The sequence below is a fragment of the Lagopus muta genome, chromosome 4 (assembly GCF_023343835.1).
Source record: "Lagopus muta isolate bLagMut1 chromosome 4, bLagMut1 primary, whole genome shotgun sequence".
Lineage (NCBI taxonomy): Eukaryota > Metazoa > Chordata > Aves > Galliformes > Phasianidae > Lagopus > Lagopus muta.
In genome coordinates this window covers 64654677-64681834 of record NC_064436.1, presented here as the reverse complement: position 1 = coordinate 64681834, position 27158 = coordinate 64654677, and the positions used below count along the sequence as shown (strand labels likewise).

General features: G+C 40.3%; 1 protein-coding gene across 4 annotated transcripts in view; it reads left to right on the top strand.

Annotated features, from left to right (window-relative positions):
- Window positions 1-15404, top strand: part of MAEA (macrophage erythroblast attacher, E3 ubiquitin ligase) — a 47049-nt gene extending 31645 nt beyond the window's left edge. For all 4 annotated transcript variants that reach the window (XM_048942494.1, XM_048942496.1, XM_048942493.1 and 1 more), the window contains 6 exons: window positions 2331-2453; window positions 4888-4964; window positions 11063-11171; window positions 12880-13013; window positions 13555-13750; window positions 14174-15404. In XM_048942494.1, the coding sequence (XP_048798451.1) occupies window positions 2331-2453; window positions 4888-4964; window positions 11063-11171; window positions 12880-13013; window positions 13555-13750; window positions 14174-14269 (735 nt within the window). In that variant the 3' untranslated portion in view covers window positions 14270-15404. The remainder of the gene's footprint in view (window positions 1-2330; window positions 2454-4887; window positions 4965-11062; window positions 11172-12879; window positions 13014-13554; window positions 13751-14173) is intronic.
- The last annotated feature ends 11754 nt before the right edge of the window (window positions 15405-27158 follow it).

The following is a 27158-nucleotide window of genomic DNA, read 5'->3' as shown; positions in this document are numbered from 1 at the left end:
AACAACTGAAGAAATACACTGTGGAAGCACAACCAAAATATGAAAGAGTGATCAGACTTAAAAAGTAACAACAGCACGTGTAGAGTTTTGTTACAAGAATATTGCCTGATTGAATCTTAGTATTTTTGTTCTGTCAATCTGCTTAATCAAGACTTACAACTGTTTGTTATCAGATCCATAAGCTATTTTTTCCCACAAATGGATTTCTTAATGCTTTTGTATATTGTTCTGTTACTTGCTACCTACTCAGCAGAGAACAAAAACATTTATTGGAACAATTTAAATGCGGTTGTAGTTCCAAAGGAAAATCTTTCAATTAATAATATTCTGTTTTCTGGATTCATACTGTCTATTTAATGGAGACAACTGCCAAGCTTTGATTCCTTTTGGCAAACACAAATCCAATTAACATGTCTGTACCAAATGGAGCATTTTTTATATTAAATTTGCAAAAGGATTGTAGCAGTTATTTTCACTTTGAAGGTTTTTTCTTTCTCAGCAGCTGCTACAACTTCTTTCCCTCAACAATAGTTGAGAGAGAGCTGAAGATTGCTATACTATCATCTCACTGGTAAATGCTTTTAGTTGGGATTCTCACCAGCTCGTTGACCTATAATGCCTATGCACATATTTGAAAAGAACACCATACTTTTGATGAAGCCAGGAAAAGCTAACAAATGTGAACAAATGTGGCAAAACCACCAGTTTCTTAGTATTTCTCACATATCCAGACCTTTATTGAAGTAGCAGAAAATGCTTTTGTTGTAATTGGATGTAAAAATAAATGCTGCTTACTAAGAGGTTGCACATAACGTAGTCCTGGGGAGATGTATGGGGAATGCTGTTCTAACTCTAGTCAGTTTTAACAGCTGCATGGAAAAATAGCCCAACAAGATAATGGGTATGGTGGCATTGAATGTCAGATTACTTATACAGTTGATTTACATGGGCAAGATTAGTTTCCTTCTATAAACTTGCCACTTCTTTACTACTTTAGCTCTGACCTCAGTCTTACTTGGATTTGGTAACTAAAGTTGTATGTTAATTTCATCTATTGATGATATAATGCTTTTGTTGCAGCCGTACATTCTGTTAAAATGGAATGCATGTTGCATGTAAACTTTGCATGTGACTTCCAAAACAAACTGTTAATGGAGAAAACTTCAGGAGAAGTTTTTGTGCTCCACACTCTTGTGCTCTACACTGCAATTTAGAAATGCATGAAACGTGTCTACATTTCTTAACCATTCTCACAAAACCTAGTCCAATCTGCCCTTCTTTTCCAATAGTAGGAGGCTTCCCGTATTTATAAGGAGAAATTGGCTGATGAAATGCAATATGTGAATGTGATATGCCTGGCACTATTTCTATGCTTTTTAACTTTGCCTCAGTAAAGTCTAATGCTGAATATATTCAGCTGTTCTACTAGCTGAAAATGCCACCTATTTCAGAGAGAGGTTTTGTTCACTGCAGCTACTATAACATTTGCCATACTTATCATTTCAGTTGTATGATTTTCTGCATTTTGCTATGAAGTCTATGTAAAAGTGAACTTGTTCCAAACTGGTGTGTTAATCAAACATTTGATACTGGATTGTTGCTTGTATTGAGTTATGGAATCTCACAGTGTATTTTCTTTAACAAAGTGTGAACTGTAACAGCATGATATGTTTATGCAGCTCAGAAATAACTTCTGGTGGTGCCAATTCAGAGTGAATCTTGTTTATATCATTTGGAAACAAGCTAACTGCTTTTTTAAAAATATATGGGAAAAAATTATTTGCTAGCCTAGGAGATCTTAAATCTTATTGGACTGCGTTAACCTTGGTTGGTACAAATGCGTAAAGCAGCTTGCAGTGAAGTAGCAGAGGCATGCACAAGGCTTGCTGCTGACAAACTTGATACCAGATGCTGCTCCTGCTTTAAACATATCTACTTTCGTTATGCCAGTGTCATTATATGGTTCCTCAATTCCTTAGTCCAATGACATAAGCATTGTGAAAACCAGGTATTCTTGGAAATATGGATTGCACCCAGCTGATGAGATCTTGTCAATTACTTTGCAAAGCTTCAAGATGTCATCTTTACTCTTTTTTCTAGTTCAGTTGCATAAATAGATTTAGAAGAGTGGTCATTTTACTAAGAGTCTATCTTGGCACATGGAAATGCAGTCTTTACAAAATTGTTACTGTATATTTTAAGTAATGACCTTTAAAGATGTCTCTAGAACAGTTTTTGTATCCCTGTGCTCTAGTTGGTTAAATGCATTGCTGTGTAAATTATCAGTATGATTTAACAAGCTGTGCTTTCCTTTTTCTTTGCTCCTTAAGGACTTAGTAAATATTGAGATGTTTTTGACTGCTAAAGAAGTGGAAGAATCATTGGAGAGACAAGAGACTATGACTTGCTTGGCTTGGTGTCACGATAACAAATCCAGGCTCAGAAAAATGAAGGTATGAAAACAATGTCAATGTTTTGCCTAAGTAGCGGTTTTCTAAAGTAGTTGGTTATTTGATATGGTCAATTTGGTTTAAATTATAGGTCTTGAATGAAGCCTTGTATAAAAGTAAGGGCAGTAAGTACAAAATTTATTTTTTAAGGTTAAGGTTACTGGTGCTGAACCAGCCCAAGTGAATGCCAAACCTTACTGCAGTGTATGTAGTAGTGTCTCGGTGCATGTGGATCTGTGTACAGCTCTTTGTATCCTGCTGAGAATGCAGCTCATAATTCATATATGAAGAATGAGATTGATTTGTAAACCAATGTCTGAGAGAAATATCATATGGATTTGTATTTTTGAAGTGCAATATACGTAAATCCAGAACTAAACAGACTTGAGTGAAAAAGCAGCTTTACATGAGGAAAGTATTGAAGAGTTTCTTACAAAAATGAAAACAAGTCTTATTAAGCAATAAACAGAGTAAGGTGTCGTCTAGTCATTGAATGTTGTGACCTGAACATGCTGTATTTTGGTCCCTGTGCAGTTGGTTTAAATTTCCTTGACTCTCAAATTCTACATTTTAAAACATGTTATAGTCTTTTATAGAGCTTGCAGAAATCTGTTCAACTGTATTAATCACAACCTGTGCCTCCTTCAGAAGTTTTGGTTTTTAAACTAAGCTTTCTTTAATGAAAAATTTACATATCCTTAAAGATAAGCAAAGAGTGACATCTCTGTCACTCGGGCACCAAAATGAGAGTGAACCAAAGATGGGACACGAGTAAAACAGCCAATGATTACTCTAAAGAAAATGATCTTTGTTTGGAAACCATTAAAGGAAAACCAGAATTGGTATGTGAACATTATTGCATAATTGTACTGCTGGGGAAAAAATATATGTATAATTTTAATATATTAAGTAATGGAAGAAATTAATGGGTGAATATCTTAATTTTTCATCAGCAGTCTTTGCCAAACAAGTAAGGAAAAAATCTTCCCTGTCCTCCTCTTTGGAGAATGGGAGAAAAATTCTGCAAGCCCTACTTAATCTCTGCAGGTTGGGTTTTCTTGGGGGTGAAGGGGAGAGCTGTGGGTTTTTTCTCTGCTGCTGAAACATGTTAATGAAATAACTGAGCCCTAGGGTTTGGTATCATTAACAATTAATAAGTTCGATTAATTTCTTTAATAGAAACCAACTTAACCAGTATTCTATGTAAGGGTTTTGTGTAGATCTGAAGAAAGAACTCTAATTCTAGTTGAGAATTGCAAATCAAGTCAAAATTTTACTTTGCAAACTATGGTCTTGAGCACAGAGGAAGGTGTACTTGGAAAATTTACTTTTTACTCCTTAAACAGGTGTACTTTAACAGGACAGAATACATCATTTATTTTCAAGTGGTTTACATTTCTAATCTTAAACCAAGAAATTGCTGCAACGTGCACAGCAGTCACCCCAGGTAGTTTACTGATGGAAGTTTGGAGTTGCTCAAATTCCTCCTGAAGTCTCTGAGGGGTTTTGGATGGTATTGTAGTGATGGACAATACAAAAAGACAACTATTCATCAGAAGTTTTGGGGAGCAGAAAATAGATTTGCCAAACAGAGCAACTGAGGGGAACTCAAAATAGTTATTTTTCAAGATTCAGATGGGACTCTGGTTTTTTGTTGTTAGGGTAATAATAATAAAATAGTTAACTGTGTCTCTACATGGAAGTGTAATGAGTTATTCTTTTAGGGGGAGAATTTTCTTAATTCTATATATTCAAAGTTTTTTTTAATAGATTTTTGTGACTTGATGATGGAATTTGATTTAAAGGGACACTTAACTTCATTAGGCTTCAGATTTTACTTTTTTCCCCAAGCAGGTAAATGCCGCTTGGTTTTTTGTTTGAGATTTGTTTCTAGCATGGCTTTTAGATGCTTGACAACAGCAGTGGGGTAGAAGCATGAAAAAAGGGAGCTGGGGAGAGGTCCGCAGCAGTCTAGATCCCATGCTGCTTCCTCTTAATAGGAGGGCACTTTCAGAATGAGTTCAAAGACATATTTCTTCCTTGCAGTTTTTTGGGTCCATCTCTCATGTCTTAAACTGGCTCCAAACTTCTACTGAATCTATTGCTTTTAACTTTAAGATAGTACAGAGAGGCCACCTGCTACTCTTACTTGCACCCTAAATAATGATGATTTCAGTCATCAAGAAAATGTTCACTCCTCCTAAATGCTGAAATTTGGAAGGAGGCAAATGGAAGAGCTTTTTGTTTGCTTTTAGGGAATTCTGTGTTGCTGTCTTGTCTGTAGACAGCATTTCAAATTTCTCTGCATGAATACCTAAAAGCAAGCAAACAAGATTGCATGTAATTAACACTTTTTTGTTGTGCACACATAGTATTTAACATCTGGAGAAGCGTGGTTTTGGCACCATCTAAGACCCTGTCTTGTCTTTAATCTCAGAGCTGTCTGGAGTTCAGCCTAAGGATTCAGGAGTTCATTGAACTCATTCGACAGAACAAGAGACTGGATGCTGTGAGGTATGAAAATAGGATGCTTTACAAACGTTTTTTACAACAATAGAATGCTTCATCAGCAATGTGACTGTTACTGCAATACCTGAAAGCCCCACAGCTGCAAGGAATCTTGATAGTGTTATTGTGATCATGTTTTGGATTTTAGTTGAGCTTATGTTTTTTGTATTTTCCAAAGGTGAGATGTCAGACCAGATGCAACTTCTTTGAAAATCCGTTGTTATTTAAACTCCACATCTTTTCACTCCACAGTCAAGGATTGCAAAGTTGGTTTTAAAACTAAGCATTCTGGTGGTGTGTGATGAACATACTTATCTTAGTTTATGGTAGGAACTCATTGCAATTTTGTTACAAAAAAATACTAAAAGGTGAAAGAAACACGTCTGAAACTTAACAGTTCATTTGACTGAATTATCTTCTGTTTTGTTATGTATAATCTTGTTTGTCACATTTAGGCTTTAAGCCAAGTTCTCTTTTTGTACTTGTATTGAATGGATAACTTGATAATTCCTTGTTATGTGATAATAAGTCATGTCTCATTCCCTTCCCCTAGCCCCAAATAAACTCACTATCCATTTTATCACTTGAACTAGTTTAACATTAGAACATTGAGAAGAAAGTAAAGCTGCCCAAGGTGGTGCAAATGAGCCGGAGAACTCAAGTTAGGTCTGATCATGGCCTGGCTTCAGCCATAAGATGATCTTTCTGGCAGTTTCAGTCCATGAATTGATTTATGCTTTTTAGTTTTGGTTTAAAGTCTTGAAATAATGCTCCAAGATAATGCAGGAAACCAGTTCTGCTGAAATAAGTGCAAATTTGATAGTGGAACTATAAAATGTGTTGGTAATTCTTACAGGAGTACTTTTTCCTACATCATAAGTTATGATGCAAGAACAGAGCTACTGGAGCTTAGATATGGAGAAGGGGGAGAGGACCTCACAGCAGGTTCTGGTTGTTTTTATCTTTAAGGGTATTTAAACCTAGGGTGAGTTGACAAGCTTTATGGCTGGATTTGATGCTTCTATAATACACTGCAGTGATAACTGTTGCACCTTAAGATTTCTGACAAGTTTTATGTTGAAGAAGTGGGAAGTATTACTGCCTTTGAAGTTGTACTAGAAATTGAAACCAGCAGGAGGTTTGTGTTTTGTGGAAAAGCTGCTTTTTGGTCTGAGGAGTACAGAGCTGTAGGAAACATATCAAGTATCATAAGTGTAGACTGAAAGCATTTTTTAGCTCAGTCATCTGCTTTAGATGTAGCAATCCCTCTGCAGGGTGAACCAGATGATTTCTCTGGAATAAATGGATGAGAAACTTGGTCCTTCTTGAATTTAGGAAGAAAAGGAAAAGGCAGCTCAACAATGCTGAGAGGCTAGCCTAATGCTAATACCTACACCAGAATGACCCACCTCTTAGTTTAGGGGTTATTTCAGATTTGTTCAAATCTCTTGTTGGCTTTGAGACACCTCATATCGTTCCTACTTGCACTTAACTGGTAGTTGTCTTACTTATGACCAAACATGCAGTCTGATAAAACTGCTAAAGAATTGTGTGATTGAGGGATGGAGAGGCTGTCTTTTAGGTATGTACACATTTTTTGACAGAGCTCTGAGGTCCTGAGGAATTAAGCCAGGTACTTAGGAAAAGGATGAAAGACTGAACTACTTGGTCTGTCTTCTGAAGCCCATTGTGTCCTTTATATGCAGTGAATACTGTGCCTTTGTGCCTTTAGCTTTACTCTCTGCTAATTTTGCTTCTTTGCCAAATGTGCAGTCATGCATCTTTAACAATGAATAGTCCATGCTCAGAAAAATACTTTTTTTGAGCTTCAACTTCCTTATGTAGATTAGAAAATGGAATGGGGGTAGAGCCGAAGTAAAGAGATGGGCTAAGAATTGGGACAAAGTAACAAGCTCATTCTGTATTCTGTTATTGTTTCTGGAAGTTTGTTTCCTCCTGGTTCCTTTTCCTTGTTAAATCTAGTAGAATTTGCAAGTTGTTGCCCTCATTTTAGGGCCCAGCACTCTTGACATAGGATAATTTGTACTTTCATGGACTTTCATTGATTTGTGGTTGCTTCTTTTACCTTTGAGGCTTTCTTTGTAAGCAGGTATTAAAGCATGTTTAAGTCCTTCAAGATTTAAAACTTGCTTGTCCTTTCTACATTGGAAATGAGCTTCAGTATGTTATGCTAAAGCATGTGGATTCCATATACCTGTTCAAGTTCAGGGTTGCAATGTGTTTACACTTGGCAGTTGTGACTTGCCACAGATGATAATGCTGCTTTAATTCTATAACTTGTCAAAGAAAAGACCCACAGAGAAGGTCTTCTCAATTCACTTTTCTAACTTGATAATGTACAAAATGATCAGAAATTAAGTTCAACTTCTGAGTGCTGTCCTTAAGGAATGTGATTTTAAAAAGTTAGCTTGTGGCATTGTGTGCTCCTTTGCTTCAAAATAAGTGTGTAACGAGGGAAGGTGTAGCATAAATCTTGCTGCAATCCATTGGAACTTGTGTTTTTATTAGCTTGCTTCTGTTAAGTGCCTGCAGCAGGATTCTTTCAGTATTGTGTCCCTGGTGCAATAAATAGGTCAGGCATCCATTAGAAAGCAGAGAAAGAGGCTGTTTACCAAGTAGTTTCCTGTATGAGTGGAACTCAGAGAGCTGACATTTTGTTGAGACGCAGCTGGTGTTTAAATAAGTTTGAAAGCTTTGCTTGCTGCCTGCTGCGAACCTCTAAAGTGCCGTACTGCTTTTAGGACGAAACTGATGGGAGCCTTAAAAATATTTATCTTATTAAATGTGTTTGAATTTCTGTAGCTTTTTAAAATAGAAGTAGTACAGACTGACCTTGCTCTAAGGTAGCTTATCAGAGCAGTTTTCAGAGAGCTTGTTTCAAGAATGTACAAAAGCTGTTTTTTCAATACAGAGAGTAAATCACTTCTGCCTAAGTACATCACAAAGTTCTTAGGCTAACCCATCAGCCTGTAACTCCTACAGTCTCTTCCGATTGCTTAAAGTCCATGCCTGCTGCAGTAGCAATGAATGACACTCATTTCCTGCTTTTGGGACTCTCACTAACTTCATTCTCAAAAATCTGACAGCATTCTGCTGCTTTGCTTTGGTGGGGAGTCGTGGATGCACAGTTCTCAGCTAAAAGCTTAACAAAACAGCCTGTAAACTTCAGGCATGAAGGACAAAAATAGTAATTAAGAGTGACCAGTGATGTACGAAGAAAATGGCCACTACTAAGTTTAGTATACTTATCATCAATGAGGGTATATATGCACAGTTTTTTTTCCTTCGTCTTTATCTCCTGAGGGGTGGGGAAGTGCTGTTTGAACAGTTGCATAAAAATAATAAAACTTTAAGTGCTCCAATTATAGATTTTTTTTTTTCCTAATGATAACAGTCTCTGAGATAAATGCATTCAGGAATGGGTCTGAAGAACTGAGCAGAAACAATAAATCCCCCTGATAACACACTGTGTTCATGTTAAGTTATTGCTTCTTCCTGATAAATGCTTTCATTCAAGTATTCAGGCATAATAGATGTGTACATGTACATTCTGTAGTTTAAATGCTTTCCGAAAAACGTTGTGCCCTCATACAGACTGTAAATCAAGTCTTCACAGATATCCCTTCCTTTTTGGATTTGCCAAGCATACTGTTTGCATACATACTTCCTCGGGCTGAAGGAACAGCTATTTCTAACAGAAGGTGTTTACAGAATTTACAGAGTCACTCTGGCATTTGAGAAGGGAGGATTCAGTGATTTCAGTGATAGCCCATACACAGTGATGAAAACCTTAACCCGCTGTTCTAGCTATACTGACCAGTATGTCTAATGTAGTAAAAACATTGGAAGTAAGCATTGCAACACTTGTTAGTGTTCATACGTACCTCCAGGAGTTTGACATTTGGAGAAGATGGAGAGAATGGAAATAGCACAATAGAAAGGGAAGGGTTAAGTAATGACAGTGACAGGAGCAGTAAAGTGGTACTTAAATATTTTGCATCCACAAATTCTTGTAGTTTTGCCTCTTGCTTCCCAATGTTAACAAAAAAAAATAATGCCGTGAATTAATGAAATTGCTTCTTTCTGAAGCATATCTTCATTTTCACTGTGGCTTGCAGGTGCACAGTAGGTGAGGTTCAGACATTAGTATCTCAAGCTTCATGGGAGGACTTCCTTGTTTTTATAAGGGACATGGCAGAGAAGATCAGAAGACAAAAACTAACACAAACCAACTTAAGAAAACCTAATTCTTTCTGATAGAACTCAAAATGGTACCACATTGTAAGTTGTTCAGTACTTCTCAAGTCATTGAAGTGCTGGCCTGGTTAGACTTCTCACCTGAAAGGCTGGCATATGCTGGTTTTATATATGTATACACAAAATTTATTCTAGATATTCTTGAACATAGGCATTAAGTGTGGCCAGTATTTTTGTGTTGCAGCATCAGGTATTCGTATAAGCAAGAGGAATATAAGAATAAGTAGTTGATGTTTGACAGGGAGTAGGGTCTCAAATCTAAAGAGGATGTTGCAAAACTGAATTACTGCTTCTGTTTTGACATCACAGAACACAAGTGCAGAGTGATCAGATCATTTTATGATTTTTTTTCTCCCTCTCCCCTGTGTGTGTGCACAGTAATCCTGTTTGACTGGTAGGTCTGAATTTTTGCTTTGTCTGAGCTTTCTTTCAAACAGCTATTGCTTTCATGTGCATGGCTACACAAACACTTGAGCTTTCTTCCAGCATTTTCAGGCTGCTTAGGCTCTGCTCTCAGGACACGAATTTTGTACTTTTCCTACCATAAGTTATCACCTGGGGAACAATATTTACATTCCTGAATTGCTCACCCAAAATAGGAAGCTGAGTGGAAACACTCTGTCCTGCATAACTTCCACTGCTTCCTGGTTTGGGTGGGAGAGGAAGTAGGAGCACTGAAGCACTGCTGAAGAGACTGTTCTCATGGTATTACTGGTGACCTAAGCACAGTTAGCAGAACACAGAATTAGAAAAAATTACATCTGTATCTCTCCTTTGGGAGAGGAACGATTTGAACAATTGAAGAATACTCCATGCTTTTAAAATCATCTGTACTTTTAGAAAAAGACTTCTAAAAGATCTCTAAAAAGGTTAAGAGCACTCGTGGTAGTTGAGAGGTAACTTTTTATCTTCACTATAACACAAGTTATGGAGAAAATGAAGCACAGAGGAGACTTTTCTACATTTTAGCAATGCCAGAAATTCAATACAGAGCTGATTCTATATTCAGTCTACTATGCAACACTGTAATTAGGGACTTTGGCAGAAATGCTGAACTAACATGGTTGCATGAGAAGCTTCATACAGGGTTTTAAAGCAGTCAAGTATCCCTGGCTGATTATTCCCTGGTTTCTCAGAGTTTTGTGCATGTCTTAAAATTTGTCTTTACTTTAAAGATGTTTGTGGTAATTCTGTTACTTCTTTCTTTTTAAACTTTCAGCCTTATGTGTCTCTTTTCCGTATGAATTTGTGGTAGTTACACTTTTTTCATAGTATTTTAAAAGCTGCTGATAGCAGGGTGGGTTTTATTGCATTGCCCTGAATTTCTAGTAGTCTGTACAGAAACTGATGCTGCCTTCCTGCCTATAGCAAATAATCACTTAGGCAAAGGTAAATGTTCTCAAATGTCAATGAAAACGGGATAGAATTTTAAATGCTTTGATTTTTAGTGGTTCATAATACCACATTTACCACATTATTGGACCACATTCCTTTCTTACAAGTGTATGCAAAAGAGCAACGCATTGAGCTTGTGTAAATGGGGACATTTGTTCCACCAGTCTTGGATCTGTCATGCTGGGTGTAGGTGAGGTAAGATTATGTGCTCGGGTAGAAAGTTTGGTTTCTAAGTAATTGCAGTACAAAATTCCTGGTGTTTGAAGTTTATTCTTGTATTTTTATATGTAGGACTGTAAGTCCTTTAAGTACACCACCTTTTTGGTTGTGTATGGAGAACAGAATTTAGTTTTTCTGAAGTCTAACATAACGTGATGGAGAAAATTTACTTGATGGAGAAACAACTGGAAGGTCTAAATTATCTGTTTCAGACATGCAAGGAAGCATTTCAGCCAGGCTGAGGGAAGCCAGCTGGATGAGGTTCGACAAGTGATGGGGATGTTGGCTTTTCCTTCAGACACTCATATCTCCCCCTATAAGGTCAGTAATGTTGTGCTTGAAATTCAGTGTTACAGTGGGAATAATAAAACAAGCTTGTAATTTGTTTTTTGGTAAAACAGAATGCAATGATGATCCATAGAAACTATTTTTTTCCTAGTTGTACTTTCTAAAAAATCCATTTATTATAGTCCTTAATTTTAATACCAGTCCTCACCTATAGATGATAGTGGTAGTGGAAGGTAGGTAATAGTTGAGCTGGCATAACAAGGCAAGAATCCTGTGAAATGACATTGCCACATATCAGCATGGCAATATAAGCACATTTTTAAACCACTGATGCTAAGATCAACATAAATGGACTGAAAGATTGGATGTAAGAGAACATGAAATATTTAAGCATACTATTAAAACTTCAAAACAAGTTCTCAGGCCAATTTGATCTCTGGATGGGGGAATTCCACAGCGCAGGTGATCACAACAGAAGGTGATGGTGGTGTCCATCCTTCTTCCTTCTGTCTTTCCTTGCTTAAGAAGTAAAATGAGGAGAGACAGAGAGAGCCAAAGTGGTGCAGGGTAAAGCATAATGGCTGATGTCTGCACCATGATAATATCACTGCCTACGTACTTTGGTATCACATGTTTTGAGTTTCTCACTACTGCTACACAGTGTGTTGTCTTTGAGTTACTTTCTTTTAAATCCTGGTTAATAAACAAAATATATTAAAATAAGTTTTCTCCTATTTGCCTCAAAGTGTAGCGTGTGCAGTTTGACAATATTGAGCTTATTTCTAAGAGTGATCAGCACTGCTATTTCTCATAAGAAATGTGGTTATAGGTAGGAAGGGAGAGGTGCGAGCAGAAGGAGGGATTTACCTTTGTATATGGAATATAACAAGTATGTTTTCAGAGTCTTCTCTTCCTGCATGACTCTTCATGGTGTGACTTGAGAGTTCATAATATCCTTCACTTCTATGTGTTTGGTTCCTGATTATCGTAAATCCTTTTTAAATGAATGCTGTATTATGTACTTAGACCTATTTTTTTGTAACCTGTAGCATTACAATATATAAGAAATGTGTCCTCGAATGCATGGCATTCTCTGACCTGAAGCTGTGCCAGCTCTTCAGATTTATTGTCTTGTTCAAGTGATTGGAAGTTCCATAAACAGTACAAAGTACAAAGGTGTTAGTAGAATTAGTCTGACTTAAAGTAAAATGCTTCTAACTTTTCAACAGATGTCTGTTAAGTTGGATGTTACCAGTTCAGAAGCTTTAAAGCAAATGTCCACATACTTATGTGGCTTCCTAAATGGACTGGTATTCTAGAATGCCAAACAAACAAAAATCCTTATGAAGATTTACAAACTCTAATTAGAACATTTGATGGATGTGGATAGAGCAAGGAAGAGTGTAGGGCCAACGCTTATTGCAGCATCACTTAATTGAACCTCTGGATAGATGTCTTTTATTAGAAACTAAAGCACGTTCTTGGAACTAAGATCTCGTGTTTTCAGAAGCTCATGTGCTGAATATCATCATGTCAGCTATTTTATGTAATGCTTTAAATAAAGTTTTGCTAACGTAGTGTTGAGGTCCTTTCTAAACGAGTACATTCTTACTGTGTGTTAGCATGTATGCTTTCATTTCGTAATGGATTCAGTCTAGTGAGTTTATACCACTCTCAGGCTCCCCTCCAGGACAACTAGATTAAAAACAACTTATAGTTGTGTTGTGTTTTTTTTTAACAGGATCTCTTGGACCCTGCTCGATGGAGAATGCTGATACAGCAGTTTAGATATGATAACTACAGACTACATCAGCTGGGAAACAATTCTGTTTTTACTATAACACTCCAGGCAGGCCTTTCAGCTATAAAAACACCGTATCCTTCAATGCAGATACTGCTGTTGAGCACAGTGTTTTTCCTATGAATGCTGTTCAGAGTGAAAAAAAAAAAAGGACATTTACTTATTTTTTGTTTCTACATTGTTTTCATACTGGGTCATCCTTTCTATGCATCCTAGGATAATATATTTGCAAAAGTTGGAGAGCTGGATGAGAGCCACAGGTTATTTTTAACTACTTGAGAGTTTATCCCACTTGTTTTATAAGAGTATAAAATATATCCTGCATCTTCAGAAGGTTGGTTGTTTGCTGTACAGCATAGTCTATTTAAGAAAGGCTGATGCTACTGACATGCTCTAGAGGAAAAGTATTACCTAAGAGTGTGCCAGGTGCATGTTGTTCACTGCTGTTCCTTCTTGAAAGCAAGCACTTGATTTTTGTATGCACACATTAAGTTTGAATAGTTGCACACAGGGTATAACCTAGTCTAAACTTGCACAGATTACTGTATTTCTGATGTGTATTTCATTAACTGATTCCTATTGCGTCTGTTGGTTGTACCTTAACTTGTTAAATAGACAGTGCTATAAAGAGGATGGGAGTTCAAAAAACCCAGACTGCCCTGTGTGTAGCAAATCCCTGAACAAGCTGGCTCAGCCTCTGCCTATGGCACACTGTGCCAACTCCCGACTAGTCTGCAAGATTTCGGGGGATGTAATGAATGAAAATAATCCTCCCATGATGTTACCAAATGGATATGTCTATGGATACAATGTAAGTGTTGAAATCATTGCCTTACTGATGGCTGAAATAGCAGTGGTCACAGTAACTTCCTCTGTCAAAATAAGAGCTTGTAAACTGGAAGCTGGAAGGATCATCTCTATTAGTGGGGGATGAGGGGGGGAAACAGCCCTTTTACAGTAATTCTTAAGGGATTGCATGTGATAAAGCTGTTTTTTAAAGAAAGTAACGTGTGGTGAACGTGGAAACTGATAGTGTGAAATTAAATGGCACAGAAAATTTTCCCTTCTGGAGTGTAATAATATAGAGCAAGTACCATGTGGGCAAAGATGTTTTCAGCTCAGCCTGTACCTTAAAAAAGAAGGAATTATTTACTAAGCAGTTAAGAACGCTCTGAGTTATGAATGCTTTGAGATACTGTTGTGAATATTATCTTTTGATTTCATTCTTTTCCAGTCTCTGCTTTCTATTCGTCAAGATGACAAAGTAATTTGCCCAAGAACCAAAGAAGTCTTCAACTTCTCACAAGCTGAGAAAGTCTACATCATGTAGGTCCGTACAAACAAGACAAAGTGCCGCTGGAATTTTGACACAGTGTACGTTGGCATTCCCTGTAAAGGGGGGGGCCTTAATGTGTGGCAAAGAAGCAAAACCTGCCACCGTGGTGATCAGACCTGTCGGTGGCATTATTGTTTCTTGCGACCAAAGATCAATGAGCAACAATAAACACTCTTTAAACAAAAGAAAAGAGGAATTATGACTTAAGTTTGTACTTGAATAAAAACAAAAAGAAGCTTTGATTGTCAAGGTTTTGTAACATAAGGTCAAAAATTGGACTCTTCTCAAAAGTACTTTCATCTTTTAAAGGATAACTCTTTAAAGATGGACACTTGCACTGGGGGAGAAGTTGCAACAGATTGGAACCTAAATCCATGTTTCTTCCCTCTTCTTCACAATTGTCCAAGACCCTTTTGTTATGAAAGATTTCAGTACTACAAATACTCTCCTTTAAGCTCCTCTTTGCCTTCTTTATGATCCTCTCGTGAAGTAATCATGATCATGAATCATGTAACTTATTTCCATGGGAAAATATTGTTGTTGTTGACATGAGACTGGCTTCTCTGGAGGATCAACTAGGGACTGGTTTGAAGGAGTATAAAGTCTTTTTCCAAACCCAAATATTTTAAGGAGGTTGCATAAATATTGAGAGAAACTGAGAACATTTCAGGCAAAATTTGATGCTTGTTTAAATGTTCTTTTTCCAGTCTACCATAGTGTTAAAGTCCTTCTAAAGTTATTAGTTATGTGCATAGGGTTCAATATGAAATCATTAGTGCTACTGCCTTATTTCTTGCTTTGAGAATGTACTCACATGAAAATGAGCTGGTATTCTTAAGTGTTGGGCAAAGTTTCTGAAGATGCCTTGCAGGATAATTACATAATTTTAGGGCCTAAATAGTATTCATTACTGAAACTAATAGTTCAATTTTAATGACTACAGAACACATCCTTACGACTTTTGGAAAGAATTAAACCATTGTAGTTTAAACAAAACCATATTGTAGAGGTTTGTATTTAGCGCTTATTTTTGCATGTTGATGTTGATTAGCTAATAAAAGATTGTAAATGTAAAACATGTTAATAAAAACTGTTTTCCATTTCTTGATTATATAAAATAAGAAAGTTCCTTCGTATTTAAATGGTTAAAAAAGAAAACCTCTTATAAGGGTCACACAAGGAGTGCAATTTTGATGTGTCTTTAGTATTGTGCAAGGTAAAATCATCTGTGTTGTTTTCTCAGGTTCTAAATTAAGAGCATCTCAGCCAAATACATATTCTTGGCTTAAACTTTCCACATGCGAACCATACACCGCTCTGTTCCTGTCAGTTCTGTCACTTCCTCCAGGACTCACAAAATCACAACTTTATAGGCTATAAGATTATATGCATCTCTGCCACTATCAGTTCAGTGAGATCTCCTATCAGCTATGTCTTCAAAGGTTCCATTTTCAATAAGCATACATTATTGATGCTTCTGAGCTGGTGCATCAGGAGTGCTGCAGTGCTGTCAGTTTGGCAGAGACCAGTTTTTCCTGTGCTCCTTGCTGGAAGTGTCTGCTTCCCTCAGCATTTTCTAAAGTAGCAGATATAGGTGACTCCTGCTTAGGTGGAGACAGATAATGAGAGCTGGCATCAGTAACTGGGGTAATTGGCAATCAAAGTGATTTATTTTTTCCTTCCTGATAATGCAAAATTAGGAGCATCAGCTCAAGCTTGCCCTGGGGAAAGCATTGCTGAAATCCAAGTGCAGCAGCATCTGTTTCATTGACTCTGCACGCTGTCATAGCAGGAGAAGGGCAAGGAGAATTTTTGAGAGTGGCAACCTCTCCCTACTTCATAGAACTTCATAGAAAGGCAGGGAAGGGATGTGTGTGTGGTTTGGTTTGGGTTTTTGTTTTGCTTTTTTTTTTTTCCCATATGTGTGTGTTGGGTTTTCTTGATCAGTTCTGCAGAAGTGAATGGTAACCAGCAAACAGTAGCAGGTCATGGAAATTGTTGCTTTTGCTTCTTTAAGTACCAGTTAGAGCTGCGGCTTCCTGAGATTTCAGCCCTTTTTCCTTTCTGTGGCCTAAGGGGAGTGATGGAAATCCATGCTCCCTGAGAACTAGCTGGGGGAGTGAGGGAGGAGAGCTGCTGTCCTGCAACAGGAGGGCCTTTGCTTACAGAAAAATCATTTTAGCATCCAGTTGCCAGCCTGCATCCCTGATGGTGTGCTAGAAAGCGCACTCCAGAGGTCCAAAAGAAGCTCTTATTAGCTGTGACTGCTTGCTCTGGAAGCCTGCAGTCAAACCACCTATTTGGACTGCAGTGAGCCTTGTTTGTTCCAGGCAGCTGCTGCCTCCTGGCTCACCCCTGTGGGCAGTGCCCAGTGCAGGCCCTGCAGGGTGCCTTTCATTCTCAGCCTTACTCCAGCATGACTTCAAAACCTCCCAGCTTCGTGGGGGCCAGAAATGGCTGCAGGCAGAGATTGCTGCTGCTGGGATTTCTGGTCTGTATTCCCTGACTGCTCTGCCTGGAGTCCAGAATCCAGCAGACATATCAATTTGTAGCTCCTTCAGGCGTTAAACCAAGAGCAGCACATGACTCACAGCAGGTATGAACTTGTTGCCTGTAAACCGCATTTTAATAGCTTCGTACTCTGCTATTCTGCATCTTGATTTTGTGTCAGCAGAGGAGGTGGCCTGTGTACGCCTGATTTCTTAATCTCTCCAACTATAAGTACGGATGGATGTTTCCTGCCAACATCCTACAACATGACTGCGTTTTTTCCTGCTTCTGTGTACAGTGGGAAGATAATTATGGAAGAACAGTTTATGTAACACTGAAAGTGAGGTAGGGTTAGAGATGCTTCCCTCCATAGTTGGAAGTTTGGGTGCAGGTTATGCTTAACACTGATCTGAGGTACTTGTGGAAAAACCTCAGCTTGGGGTCTAATCCCGATTTTAGTCTGAACTCAAGTTTTGCAACTCAGCAAAGAGAAGTTCTTCATTTCAGTGAAATTATTCCTTACCTTATTGCTGGCTGGCAATGATCCTTTCACTGAGGAGCCTTGGGGTTTGAAATAATGTGTCAGACCGCAGTGCAAAATCTTGCAATTTGACCTTACTAAAGTGACTGGAGATGTGTACCCTAAGCCAGAGAAAATCAGCTGCAGGGTAATAAGCACCACAGAAAGAACAATAGGAAACAGCACAAGAAATGGAAAGGCTGATGAACGAGAAGAGCTGTTTGTTTGACTTACTAAAATACGAACGAGGTGTCAGGGTGGAGTTGAGAATGGCTCAAAGCCATTCATCTTTCACAGATGAAAATAACTGCAGGTTATTTTGAAAGCATGAGAAGAAAAAAAATAACATGAAACTACTGCATCGCTGGGGTGGGATTCCAGATTGATCTCTAGAACAGCGCTCAGCACCCATCTTGCTCCCCATATAGACAATGATGTTCAATTTGGGGTGAGGTGGAGAGGGAGATGTGCTAAGCCACACCGAAATAATTCAGCAGTGCAGAAATGAAAAAGTGTGTGCAAATTTTAGAAATCAAATAATCTTTCACCTGGAATTTTTAATTGATGACTTCTAGGAAGGGAAAGCTGATAGAGTATCTGCCTTGGGTACGTGTTTGCAGAGCAGTTACCGGAATAACTGGGAAATGGTTTTAAGTTGAGGGAGGGAAGATTTAAGTTGGATGTCAGGGGGAAGTTCTTTACAGAGAGAGTGGTGAGGTGCTGGAACAGCTGCCCAGAGAGGGGCTGTGGGTGCCTTATCTGTAGAGGTTCAAGGCCAGGTTGGATGGGGGCCCTGGGCAGCCTGGTCCAGTATTAAATGTGGAGGTTGGTGGCCCTGCCTGTGGCAGGGGGTTGGAGATTCATGATCCTTGAGGTCCCTTCCAACCCTGGCCATTCTGTGATTCTGTAATTCTGTAATAACATCATGATGAGGGGAATAGGGGGAAAGAAAAGCTGGTACTGCCTAGATATCCTCAAACTTATTACACTGGAGAATGCAGTTGGTGGACAGCTGAGTGAAGGGGATGTGTTTACTGAGCTACATCTGTCACACTGCTGTGACTGTTGCTGTTATGAATCTCCAAAAAATGCAGCTGTACTGCAGTATTACGTGTTGCTGGCATTAGCTACTACCTGGGGGAGGGATTAGAAATGCCATGAAGATCTGGCTAAGAGAGAGGCCAAAAGGCAATGTGAAGGGCATGATGACTGATGAGGTTCCTGAGATCCTGTCATGGAACTGATGCTAGTGATCATTACTGGTGTCACACAAAAAGCAGGAATGTAACAAAAACAGTTTCAGTGAGATTATTACACAGGAAGGAAAGGAGACAACATGGAGGAGCTGACAACCAAACTTGGGATGGTTTCAGTGCTGGAATTCATTCAGCTGTTGATTAGAATCTTACTTGGGAAAGTCTTCATTACGCACTGTGGTCACAGAGGGCTTTTAGTCTCCAGTGTGTTGCATCCTTGACATAGAAACACAGCCCTAAGGTGGAGTTACCACCAGGATGAAGGAGTGGAGCAGTGAGGGGACCTGGTGATGCTTTCCTGGAGCATCCCTTGTACTACAGCTGGTCGGCAGTGTCAACCAAGAAGGACATCCCCTGCTCAGCTGGCTCCATGTAAGACATTTCCCTCATTCCCAGATTAATGCACAAAGCCAAGACTGGTTATATGGAGGTAACACCTCAGGGCTGTGCCTGTTCCTTTGGCCCTATTTCCTGTCCCATGAGACAAACCTGTGCACTGTGTATTTCTGATGGTCATCTCCCCTGCTGAGGAGCAGGTTTTCCCAGGGCACTCCTCTGAGTTCCCAGCCTGGACTTTCTCCTGATGGAGCTGGAAGGAACAATGAGGAGGGAAAGATGATAAAGCCTATTCAATCCAGGACAAAAGGATTGTCAATTAACTTAAATATTTTGTTCCCCACCCGCAGATATTAAGCAGGATGATGCAGACAAACCCCAAAAGGAAATAAACAGATAAACAGCAGATAATTTCCTTTTCCTCCTTTCATAGCCATAAGCACCATCAGAGTCCAGAGCTGACTTCCACCTAGAAAATGAAGGATTTGGGCCATGTCTCTGGATGGCTGTTGGGGTGAAGGAAGATGCAGTGTTATCTCAGGCCATCTCTGTTGGCTGCTGTGTTACCTCAGTTCTGCTCGAAGGGATGAACTGCAGCTCTGGTCCTGGTGATCCACTGGATGGTTTCCTAATTCTTACAGTGCTATGGGAGGAGCTGGGAGCCTCCAGGCTCTATAAGTGGGTCCTGCCCTCAGAGCATTTGGAATTTAATCATCTCTGAGTATGACTCAACTGTGCGCATGGACAGAAAACTGGGACACGTTCAGCTCCAAGATAAATGGCCCTGGGACAACTGAGTGCCCTCAGGGCATGGTCTGTCCTGTGAGGTGGTCATACAGTGAAGAATGTAAGGGAACTGATGTATTTACAAAAAATTCTTATCTATCTTCTGGAACTACAGACACCTTCATAGTACGAATAGCCAAGGCTGCTGCTTCAGGATGTACTGCATAACCAAGTCACCAGCTGGTTCTGGCCCTGCCACCTCTGTTTCGTGGACAAAACCTTCTCCATAACTCAATGCCTTGTAACAGAGCCAGGAGCCATATTTCTGCAGTCTCCTGATATCAAATGACCTCTCTCCAGCTATTTACAATCCAGAACTGTGATTATCTGGAGCACATCTGTCAGAAAAACTTCATCAGGAGACCAAGAATGTGCTTTCTCACTGCTAAAATATGTGCTTCATTTCCAGTTTGAATTCATCATTTGTTTGTTGTGGGTTGGGTTGGTTTTTTTCAGTGCCATTCTAAAGATTGTTTCATGTGCTATATCTTTCCCTGAAAATCTTCTCAATTTATGAAAAGTCACCTCTCAACTTTGTTTCAGAAAATCAAAACTGATTCAAATCTTTAAAGGCATTTTGTCCGGTGGTTCTGGCAGCTCTGAGATCTATCAGCACTGCAGATAGGGCAGAAGCATTGCGTAAGAACTGGAGCTGCTTTAACCCACCTGCACCCTAATCGGCATTCCAGCATCTGGGGGGTGGCTGCAGTTCTCCATTGGTGCCTTCCAAGAAAGAGCCACTGCTCTGCCAAGTCCAGCTACTTCTCTGTTAGCAGAGAGGACAGAAAACATCAGTTTTTTTCATTAGATTTTTGATACAAATGAGCTTTCTTCTTCTTCTCCTTCTTCTTCTTCTTCCTCTTCTTCTTCTTTTTAAACAAGACCAAATATCTCCTGTGCTGTCATTGGTGGCTTAAGGGGCTTTGTGTTTTTTTTCCTTCTTTTTCAGATAGAGGGCAAAATGTGCCACTACAAATCTGCAGTTCTTCTACGTATTTCTCTGAAAGTTTCCCTGCACCCATTGTTCTGCTTGGGAAATGCCTCTGCCTTTGGCTCGCTCTCAGAGGGCAGTGTTCCTTTTCTCAGTTGTTGTTTCCTTGATGTGGCACCCAGGGACGTATTTTTCAAATAAAACCTGCATATTTTAATGCAACACCCTGATCACGTTAAAGACGGATCTGACTGAAGGCTCATTCCTGGCCTGGAAACAGTGTTACTTGTATACCAGCATAGCCGTACAAATGGTGCTTTCCACCTCTGATTGCAGAACGGTGCGTGCTTCGCTGTGCTCACCGGTAACCCCTAAGGTTGTGGATGGGGGCACCCAACCTGCCGCCACAGATTGATGCTACGAGCCTGTAAGTTCATACCGTAACAAATAAAATGGAATTTAAATAGCTGCTCGCTCAGCGCAGGCTCCCTCTCCTCAGGGCTCGCCGCCAGCTGCAGCCCAGCAGCTCCCACCCTGCAGCTCTCCTGCATTGCCACCTGCCGGGTGCAGCGGCACAGCGCAGCCCTCTGCCCGCAGCCCCAGGCGCCTCCAGGGACGGCACCTCCACAGCCCGGCCCATCCTACCACCCTCATAGCGAAGGATGTCTTCCTTAGGTCTCATCTCAGCTCACCCCCTTTTAGTTTAAAGTCCCATGTGGCAACGCGTTGGGCATCCCAGCTCAGAGGTGACCTACAAGTGGGGGGCTATCAGAAAGAAGGGGACAGACTCTTTAGCAAGGTCTGTTGTGATAGGATAAGGGGAAGTGGTTTCAAACTAAAAGAGGAAAGATTTAGGTTGGATATAAGGAAGAAGTGTTTTACAATAAAGGTAGTGAGGCTCTGGCACAGGTTGCCCAGAGAGATGGTGGATGCCCCAACCCTGGAGACACTCAAAGTCAGGCTGGAGGGGCTCTGAGCACCTGATGGAGCTGTAGACGTCTCTGTTTGTTGCAGGGGAGTTGGACTAGATGGTCTTTAAGGCACCCTTCCAACTCAAATGATGCTATGATTCCATAAACTGTATCTCCTCCATCTGAAACTACAGGGTGTGTGGTTTGCATTTAGCTTTAAAAAAAGAAACAAACCTGGGGCATCAGTGAGCCCTGCCACTGAATGGCTCCGGAGCAGAGCTGTGTGTGTCCACAAGTCGCAGATCCCCTCAGACTGCTGCTCTCACCTTTGCTCCATTTTGCTGATGCATCAATAACTGATCCATTTTTATGAAGGCAATGATTAGAGGAGCAAAAACTTCATCATTCTGCTGCCTCTCCTGGAGATATTGGTCTTCACAATAGAAAGTCAAGAAAACTTCTAAGGGCAATGGGCTCGGCTCTGAACTGCTGCAGGTCAAAAGGCATTTGGACACTGCTCTCAGGCACAGGGTTTGGATTTTGGGTGCTCCTGTGTGGAGCCAGGATCTGGACTTCATGCTTGTGGATTTGTTCCAACTCGGGATATTCTGTGATTCTGTGCTCCTGTTTTACTGTGCTCCTGTATATTCACAACCACTGCTTCATCATTACTTGATATCAAGTCTACTGCTGGGATTTGTACCATGAGGAAAGCAGCAATTATTCCTTTATGAGGCTTTTAACGAGCAGAATCGCAGAGCACTGGGTGTGTGTGTTTGGAGAGGCTGCAGTCACCACTCCTCATTCTGCACTCAGCTTTCTGGAAGGCCATCGTGGAGGTTTTTATCAGCTCACCCTTCACATGCATACACTGCAGCTACATAGCTTGCTCCCAAAGTAATGCCTCCTATTTATTTCCTTGGAAACTACAACAGATAGAAGGCATGCATTAACACGACTTGATAAAGAAAATTCTCAGCTACAAAACGTGATTTTTCAATATAGTCACCTCCATTAGCTATGCATTTCCACCAGCAATGAACAAGAGCCTGCATGCCATGCTCGTAAAAATCTGCATGGCTGTCCATAATGTGGCTTGTCTTTCACATCCCTGTCACCACAGCTGAAACAAACCATCCACCACCACCTCACCGTGCTGAAATCTACCATTCAGCCTCCATAGACGTTCAGCAAGAATCAGTGAATGTCAACGAGTGCCATATTTTTTTTGGCATGGAAGAATTCAGCCAGCTCACAAGCCTTGCTGCCTTTTCTTCACGATTCTTCCCTCTTCCTTTTAGCACCACCTCAGTATTTCTTTCTCTCATGACACTTGCTCTTTGCAATCTGTTTTTGTCCCAGCAACCTCAAGATCTCAAACCAGGGACTTTCCTTATGTTTGCATAAGCTGACCCGTATAAATAATCTCTTCACAAGGACAAAGTGTTCTTTATTATTACAGTAAGAGCATTTCCCCCAAAAAACTGGTTTTGATCCCTGTGGTTTTCTTCTCATAAAAGGCGATGGACACGTCCCTGGTGCTGCGTGGAGAGAGGGCAAATTTTCCCAGACACTTGGGAGCTCAGATTATGGAATTTAACAACACAGCTCACTTCTAAAGGATGAATTTCTTAGATATCTGATGTAGACGCTTTCATATGGCTACAATGAGTTTATTTGCTTCCTAGGCCTAAGTTGTTTGAGAAATTTCTGCTAACATTCTGTGTTTGAAAGCAGTCCCACTTGTACCACACTTGTATTTGTGTGAAAGTGGTATTTCTGTCACTTTACAATTTAGCAGTAGGGGTCTTCAAGCTGAATTTGGGCTGGATTTCCTCTTTTGTTCTCTCGTGATATTGGATTCTTCTCTTCTTTCTTTTCTACACACTGACAACCATGCGATCCAAGTCTTGCCTGGAAAGCTGCCATTCCAAAAACAAACAAACAAACAAACAACCCTAAGGATACGCCTGCAATGCAATGGGACTTGTTTTTTCTCTTCTTTAGGTACATTCAAACAGAAATCTCGATGTACGGTATGGACCTGTCTAGCCCTGAAAAATGCCCGCTGCCTTGGGGCCACTACTTGCCTTTCTCCTTGTGTTCCAATTAGACCTTTTCACAGAATCAAAAGCAGTCTTCTGATGCTGGCCTGAAGATTTGAGGCAATGCTGCAGGATCATTTTAAAAAACTATCCTAGACAAAAGTAGATAGAAGCTCCTTGATTGGTGCTGGTTCCCTTGCAGCTATTCCTGCCCCATCCAACCTACAAATGGTTATTTAATTGGTGACCCAACCCATTCAGAACAGGTTCATCCATCTCCTCCTGTGACAGAATTATAAAATGTTACAGCAGGCTGCAGTGTTGTCAGCATCAATATTTCACATCATTAGAGGAGGTTGCCAAGTATCTTTGGCCTTGCATTATTGATGGTTTAATGAATAGACTATTTTTTCTTTGAGAACATCTGTTTAAGTGCAGTCCTTACCCCGTATGAGGTAGTTCAGGGCTCTCAGATAACTGTCATCCTGTTGCTGAATCAAACTGGTAGTTAAGTATCTATTCACCTCACACAGAAGGTCAGTATTTTCTTTGCAACCCAACTGACACAAACTCTGTGACAACTTAATATCAGTGTTTATCATGTTTCTGCATCTTCAGGCCTGGAACCAAAGTTATTTTAACTCAAGATTGTTTGTGAGGAAGCTTTTTTGCCAAAGTTCCATTTTGGCAGGAAGATAAACCCTCCTTTTTAATTTCATATCATTAAGCTGAATACAGCTATTCTAAAGTTCTGTGGGGTTTCTTTCTGCCTGATGTGCTCTTTTATTGCAAAGCTGAAAACAACCACAGGCCAAGAATCATCTAATAACATGATGGAGCATTCTCCTACCTGGGTATTTCTTTTATAAAATCACTACACCTGAAAATGTGACAATGCTTGTAAGCTTGAAACAATCCTTCCTGGAGCTCCCAGTGTGACATTTTAAATTTGGGAACAGCTGGTTTTTCTGTAATGTAAGAACACCACACCCAAACGATTGGCTTAAAGGACAAAATTCTGCCTTTTCTCTTGTCTGTGTTTCTGTATTTCCTTGTCTGTGCATTTGGCCAAAGACATTGGGCTTCCTGAATCCACAACCAGCCTGAGTGACACAAAGCATTTCTGCAGCCAAATGACTCTTCACGGTCTGAGTCCCCTCAGCCCTTTATCAGATTGGTCCAGATGAAGGAATTAGAGAAATATTTGAACAGTGGATATTTACCACGCTCATTAGAAAGCAGAAGGGGAAAGAAACTCAGCAACTTGAGCAAACACCATTTTATGTAATTGTCTGAGATTTTATTTTTTTTTTAAATTAAACAGCTTAGCTGTCACTGAGATTTGCCTGAGGGACAACTGTGGATGAGTTACACAACTCAGCGTTCATTCATCAACTAATTCTCTGCAAAACCATATGGCTCCTCGCAGGGATTTCTTTAAACATTCTGCAAGGATATGAATTGGTGGCTTTGTAGATGTTGAGCACGTTGCTCGAGGCTCATTTTGAAATGCTGTTTCTAGACATTAAAGCAATGGTATTGTTGTAAGCAGTAGCCTAATAGAAAGCTGTTGTTTAGGCACTTTCAATCAAATAAAGAAAAGAAATAGAAAAATAAGAAATATTGAAAGAGTAAACATCTAAACTTTAAAGATGAACTATGCTGCTGTATGTGGTTTTCTCATGCAAATGTAGGATGTGCAGTTTACTAGATAGAAGCCAACAAGGAAGAAGAAACATTATAAAGTAAGATGGTCTCATTAATCAAGTCAGATATAAAAGAACCACTGAAAAATGTATGCATGCATATGGTGCAGTAAACATGTTTGAAAATATGAGTTCATTACTTTAGGTCACTCTGAAGTGCAGCAGGGCACCTGCCAGATGGGAAAAGACAAATGTCACATAGGAAGGGCTGCTTGTACACAAGTCTTTTGCACGAAGTATGAGAGGTTTGGACTGCATTGTGATGCTGGTGTTTGTGGTCTAGAGACTTGGGATGCTTTGGTGGAACTGCAAGCAGTAGTAATGCAGTGATGTGCATCAAGAGCTTCATTGACTTCCCTTACTCAGTGACAGGGGTTAAATTTGCTCCCTAGTTCAAAGCAAAGTTTCTGGTACTCTGAGTTTTTAAATCCCATTTGGCATCTCTAGTTGTTAAGAGGAGAAAAACATAGGACATAATTATAAGAGGAATTTGGTGAGTATTACAGATGAATTTTTCAGGCTTTTTTTTTTTTTCCTTTGAAATCAACTTATTCCAGAGTATTTTCTAACCTCATCCTATTTGGGACATTCTTCATAGCTGTGCCCAGCACAGATCTTGCAGGCTAGAATTCTGGCTGGGAGAAATTTTGACATTTGCACCCTGTTTAAGAGTTGGAGAACTCGTGTGGATAGAAATTTAAGAGCTCACAGGAGCTTTTTGCTGCTGCAATATCAGGTAGACCTGACAGATCACTGTAAAAATTCACTAAGGAGATACTGATTTTTAGCGACAGCAAGTGCCTGTGCACTCTGCCAAGCTGAGCTCATCTGAGAACAGAGCAGTTTGTTCATCTGCATTGTAATTATTTTATACAACAGGTGCATTCATCTCTATCCCCATATGTCAGTGGATTACTTGCAGTGTTTGTCAAGCTCTGAGCTTCTATAGAGGAAAATGTCACTTAAGTACAGTTCTGCTGTAATTCTTGCCATGAAAGTCCTGCAGATGAGCTTTATTCACCCTTCAGGGAATAGCTTGCTTCTGTTTGGGAGTACCCTTTTGCTAGTCTTTACCTATGAAATACTCCACAGACATCCTCCTGTTCGAGAGCTGCAAAGTCGGTGCCATGACTGAGGGCTGCTTTCCTGCCTCCTTTGCTTTATTTACCCCTCATTTTGCTTCAGGAAGGCAACAGAGAGGAGAGGCTGAAGTTCTGAAGGCCTCAAAGGCAGAAGGCCACGCAAAACCTGGTATTTAAAACCAGAATGCCGTGCTGTTCCTCCTACACTTCTTGTTGCCTTCTACATGGAGCTCATTGCACCTTGGAGGGCCAGTGGTAACCCGGGCTCCATCAGAAGAGGGGTGGCCAGCAGAGACAGGGAGGTGATTGTCCTCCTCTATTCTGCCCTTGTGAGGACCCTTCTGCAGTATTTTGTCCAGGTCTGGAGCTCCCAGTACAGGGAGGACGTGGAGCTCTGGGTGCGGGTCCAGAGGAGGGCACTGAGATGATCAGAGGTCTGGAGCAGGTCTCCTGTGAGGAGAGCATTCAAGGCCAGGTTGGATGGGGCCCTGGGCAGCCTGGTCTGGTGCCACATCTGGAGGCTGATGCCCTTAGGGTCTCTTCCAACCCTAGGCACAAGGAACAGCAGCAGTTCACGCTGCAATTAGCCCCTTTGTCACACCCAGCATGTTACACAGGGTGGGCACAAGGCAGGACTGTGGGTTCAGACCTGTGTCACCTCTTACAGGTTTGGGATGTGGGCAACCAGAGCAGCAGTGCCTCAGGAGGGGCACGCGCTGATGTCAGTGAGCGTGCCAAGACATCGTTTGATGTCAGGGGAGATTCAGGCTGGACGTTAGGAAATACTGCGTTTCTGGAAGAGTGGTCAGGCAGTGGAACG